The following is a 5,000-nucleotide window of genomic DNA, read 5'->3' on the forward strand; positions in this document are numbered from 1 at the left end:
GTGTGTGTGTGTGTGTGTGTGTGTGTGTGTGTGTGTGTGTGTGTGTGTGTGTGTGTGTGTGTGTGTGTGTGTGTGCGTGCATGCATGCGTGTGTGTGTGTGGGTGGTGTCATCCAGCCTGGCCATTGGGAGGACATTTTGACGATTTTCTATGAAAAGCTGGAGATGGCTGGTGATGCATGGCTTGTACGTCTCCCTCCTCCACATTCCACTGGTTCTGCATAGTGTGTGTGTGTGCGTGTGTGTGTGTGTGTGTGTGTGTGTGTGTGTGTAGATAGATAGATAGATAGATACTTTATTGATCCCCAGGGGTGTGTGTGTGTGTGTGTGTGTGTGTGCGTGCATGCATGTGCGTGCTCTTCATGTCTGTCTGAGCTATAACAACTCTTTGGAGGAAGAAGCAGATATTTAAGATCAAGGCAAGCATTGCTTTTAGCAGGGCCATGTAAATAGTGATCCTTATCCTCAATAGATGTACTATCAAGCATCCATATATTCATGTTTACATATTTACGCGTTTCAAGCACAGATTTTTGTCTGTGGGGGGGGTGGGGGGTGGTGGTGTTATTCTGACTTATGCCAACTAGTCAAGGTAGAAGTGGTGTTGCATAGTAAGTCAGTGAATAAGGTCACACATACACACACAAACACACACACACACACCCACGCCATGTGTTCTTGTGCTCCTCCACAGCTTGCAGCATACGGAGGCAGCCTGGTCTACAGCGTCTCCTATGACACCCAGAGAAGAGATAAGGTGGTGCGCATCGGCACCGCCGCTGATGTCATCATAGAGGTATGTACAGTACCCTGCCTGTTGAAGTCTTTGCAGTCACACAGCCAGTGTGGTGGAGTCATGTTTCACCTTCAAGTGTTGGCAGATTACCCAGCAAAAAGAGCGGACATCTTATCTCTCACTAGTGGACGCTGATGAACACCTACGAAAGTGCTAGTCTTTGGTAATGTTTCAGTCCAGTGTCCACTCGGCTGCTGCTGCAGTTGATGTGTATTCTCCAGTTGTTTTTAACTGTGGACATACATAACCTCCTCTTTAATGTTTCATTTTGCACTCTCATTTTAGCCTTTCTGTCTCCCATCTCAGTTTGTATGGGGATTATAGTCAGGACTGGCTCTTTGGAAAATGTAGAGATAGGCCAATCGGAGGGTCCCACCTGTCAACGACCAGTGGGGGTGGCTAAGTCCGTTGAAGCATTTGTTGTGACAATGTGTGGATGTGTGTGTGTGTGTGTGTGTGTGTGTGTGTGTGTGTGTGTGTGTGTGTATGTGTGTGTGTGTGTGTGTGTGTGTGTGTGTGTGTGTGTGTGTGTGTGTGTGTGTGTGTGTGCAAGCGTTTGATTGTGTGTGTGTTTGTACTAGGGCTGTCAAAATAACTGATTAATTTCGATTAATTAATTTGAGAAAAAATAACTGATTAAAAAAATTAGTGCAGATTAATCGATTCTGTATGACCTTTGACCCCGAGCCGTTCTAGTCAGTAAAAATTAGACTGTAAAATGAAGGAGAGAGAAGAAAACGTGCTGCCTGGATCATTGATTGGAACATTTACTCTTTAAAAAACGGCCTAATGGTTATAAATATAGTGTTGAAAAGTCCTCTGCAATGTCTGCAGCAAGGAATTTGCATATCACCGGAGTTCATCAACTCTATAGTCGCACATCAATGCAAAGAAATAAGTCTTGACATTGAGGGGAGTGTTAATTTATTTTCATTGTGTCCCCTAGGTTATATCTGTGGCCTGAAATGCCTTGTATGTGAAAAAAAAACTTCTTCCCGAAGCACTTTTGAATTTATTTCCTCAGCATATTAGGTCATATCATAGATTATTATGGCAATTATTTGAAAACAGTGAAAATAATAATAAAAGATTTTTTGAACTTGAATGTCACTAATGCTGATTATTCAATGATTCATTTGAATTTAAATATGTAAAATACTTTCACAGCAAAAAATATATATGCGATTAATTTAGATTAATTAATCACAGAGTATGTAATTAATTAGATAAATTTTTTTAATCGATTGAAGGCCTTGTTTGTACACGTGGTCATCCACCCAGGCCATTGGGACGCCATTTTGACGGTTTTCTCTATGAAAAGCTCTTGCACTGACGTTGCTTGCAGGCCCAAGCAGGAGACGACAGGTGATGCGTGCCTTTTACGGTCGTCTCACTTCTCCACATCCCATTGGTTCTGCACAGTGACATTCTACAACCTGTCGCTTGGCAGATGGGATGCCTTGGTTCCCAGGCCTTTCCGCTTCACCGTAACGTGACATTTCCAGTTCAGTGACGCACCTCTAAAGAAAGGGACACATTTGACAAACTACCTTATTGGAAAGGTGGCATCCTATGACTTTACCATGTTTAAAGGTCTGTGTAGTATGAACCAGTCAACTGTCAGTGCTGATAGTTTTCCCATAGTGGGTTTGCTCTTTGAGCGTTCAACTTTTTTTTTGTGATTTTCATATTTGGTTCTAATAGGAATCGTATGATAAGTATTTTACTTGATGCAGTAATCTGGCGGCAGATTCAGTTCATCTTATCGGAAATGAGGCTTGAGTGGTCACTGGCATGTTGTATGCTGTTTTGACTGGTGGTAGAGACTTCACTAAAGACAATCTGGCCTGTCTCGACAGTGTGACCTGTTTGTCTGGTTTCGTCTGTGGACCACAGCTGTGTGTGTGTCTGTGTGTGTGTGTGTGTGTGTGTGTGTGTGTGTGTGTGAGTGAATGAGTCTGCCTGTTGGTGTGTGTCTGATTATTATTTTCAGGACTGTATCTGGATTCGATTAGTGCTGTCTGAGGCCTGAGATTTCTGTCCTCAGCGTCTGGTGTTTTCCATGCTCTTTGGACATTCCATCAAGTCACCACTTCAAAGCCGAGCTGTTCAAAGACCGAGGCCCTGCATGAAAAAAATCCATCCCAATGTGCTACATGGCCCAGGCCACAGACAGTTTTTTTGCATCCAATCAGTTGGTTAAAAGATGTTGAGCGGGTTTTTAGCAATGTATGTAAGGTTCTGTTAATTTGTAATTACAGCTAGTATGATTACTTAATTTAATTTAATGTCAATTCAATTTTGATGTAATTTGGGAATTACTGTATGAAAAAATATTAGTGTTAAAAATATATTAGTGTTAAAAAATTCAATCAGACTAATCACACAGTTCTTTCCGAAAAGTCCCCCTGTTGAAATGGGTAAAAACGACTTGTAAGGCTCTGTGGCTTCTTGTAAGACTGTCTTTTCAAGAATAGCTTTTCAAGACTTATCTTCAACAAGTCATAACTGAGACGTCAGCCTAGGGTATTTAATAGCTGTCCAACACAGTGGTGAAAGAGCATGCTCCTTTTGTCCGTGCTTCTCTAGTTTGAGTGCTTTTGCGCTTTTATCGAAGCCAAACTTTTACTTTTGTAGTTTGTCTGCTTTTTTGCTTTTGTCGAGACTGCAGCTCACCGCGCTGAATGTCAGAGACACGGCGAGCTGTCAGAAAGGTCACACTGTATTTTTTCCGCAGGCGTTTATTGGCTCTGTGTGCGCCTCCACATAGCCAACATAATGATCGCATGGTCTTTCTCTCTGCCTTGTGGACATCAGCACATTTTCAGATCAATCGTTGGTCCATTGATTTTAAAGATCCCATCTACGCCGACTCGTATGGTTGCCCAATCACACACCACCACCGCCGCCATCACCCTGCCCGCAAAGGGCTTTCTCGGTTTCTGCCCGTTAGTCATGAAACAGTCGATAAAACAGACCACTCCTAGGGACCACTTCATGTTTTATTGTCATTCGTTCAACTTTGCCATTGTGGCGCGCAAATCAATTAAGACGCTTCTTCGGGCGCCGTTAATCATCTCACACACGAGAGAGAAAGCGAGAGAGAAGGATCCTCCGTTGACCTTGGCATGACACGTGAGCTACCTTTTTATGTACTCGGCGTTCCTTACACGACTGCGTGCTAAGGCGGCTTCATTCATTAACGTTCCTTTATTTTTCATGTCTCGCCAGTACTCTCTCCCTACTTCTTTTTCCTTCTTTCTTTCGTCCCACTCTCATTCTCATTCTTTCTCCATCCCTTTCTCTCTCTCAATCTCTCTCTCTTTCTCTCCCCCTGCCTTTTGTATTTCACTCGAGCTCTGGGCTTGACAGACGGACAGACAGCCAGACGGCGCCCGTGTTGACGGCTGTGCTTTTAATCGGCCAGAGAGAAGGATCCTCCGTTGACCTTGGCATGACACGTGGGCTACCTTTTTATGTACTCGGCGTTCTTTACACGACTGTGCGCTAAGGCGGCTTCATTCATTAACGTTCCCTTTTTTTTCATGGCTCGCCAGTACTCTCTCCCTACATCATAGCTTTCATCTTTTCCCCCCGCCCCCAACCCCCACCCCACCCCGTGTCAAAAGGCCGCGATCGTCTGCTGGCAATTATCCACCCAGGAGATCCATCCAACGGGACCGTTTTCTTTTACTTCCCTCGAGCGTTTAGCATGTAGCAGAGGGCTGGGCTCACAGGTGATTTCATGCAGAGCCAAGACGCGGCCATTCAAATTCGATGTGACAGGCCATTGATACATTCCCTTGGCTGTAGATGAAACAGCGCTGGGATCTTTTAAAGAAGCCTAACCAAAGAAACCTGACGCTTGGGCTTCAGCAGGGGAATGATATCCACTAAGAGAGTCCTGCTTTCTTGCATCAAAACACAGCCCCCGACACTGTTCATGCATATATACATACACCTGTGGGAACACAGAAGCTATTTCAAACACTTCTAACAAAGAGGTTTGGCAACTGCATGACCCAAGAGCCACTGGAGGCTTTACATGTGTTCTCTCGTCATGTGTTGTCTCACGTACTTGCATCTCTATGTGTATGCATGTACGCGCTGATGTGAATCATGATCCACGCGTGTGTCCACTCGTGTCCACTCATGTTTTCTAGTGCGGTGGCAATGCGTGTATACATACCTCCGTAGAGAAAGAG

General features: G+C 44.2%; 1 protein-coding gene across 1 annotated transcript in view; it reads left to right on the forward strand.

Moving 5' to 3' along the window:
* Positions 1-5,000, forward strand: part of lama2 (laminin, alpha 2) — a 150,437-nt gene that overhangs the window by 56,113 nt on the left and 89,324 nt on the right. Inside the window, exon 13 of the mRNA XM_076271769.1 lies at positions 694-795. Within this exon, the coding sequence (XP_076127884.1) occupies positions 694-795 (102 nt within the window). The remainder of the gene's footprint in view (positions 1-693; positions 796-5,000) is intronic.

Source organism: Alosa pseudoharengus, unplaced genomic scaffold (genome assembly GCF_046254945.1).
Source record: "Alosa pseudoharengus isolate Yale_2024_CS ecotype anadromous, Long Island Sound unplaced genomic scaffold, YU_APseudo_1.1 YU_APseudo_1.1_scf_7, whole genome shotgun sequence".
Classification (NCBI taxonomy): domain Eukaryota; kingdom Metazoa; phylum Chordata; class Actinopteri; order Clupeiformes; family Clupeidae; genus Alosa; species Alosa pseudoharengus.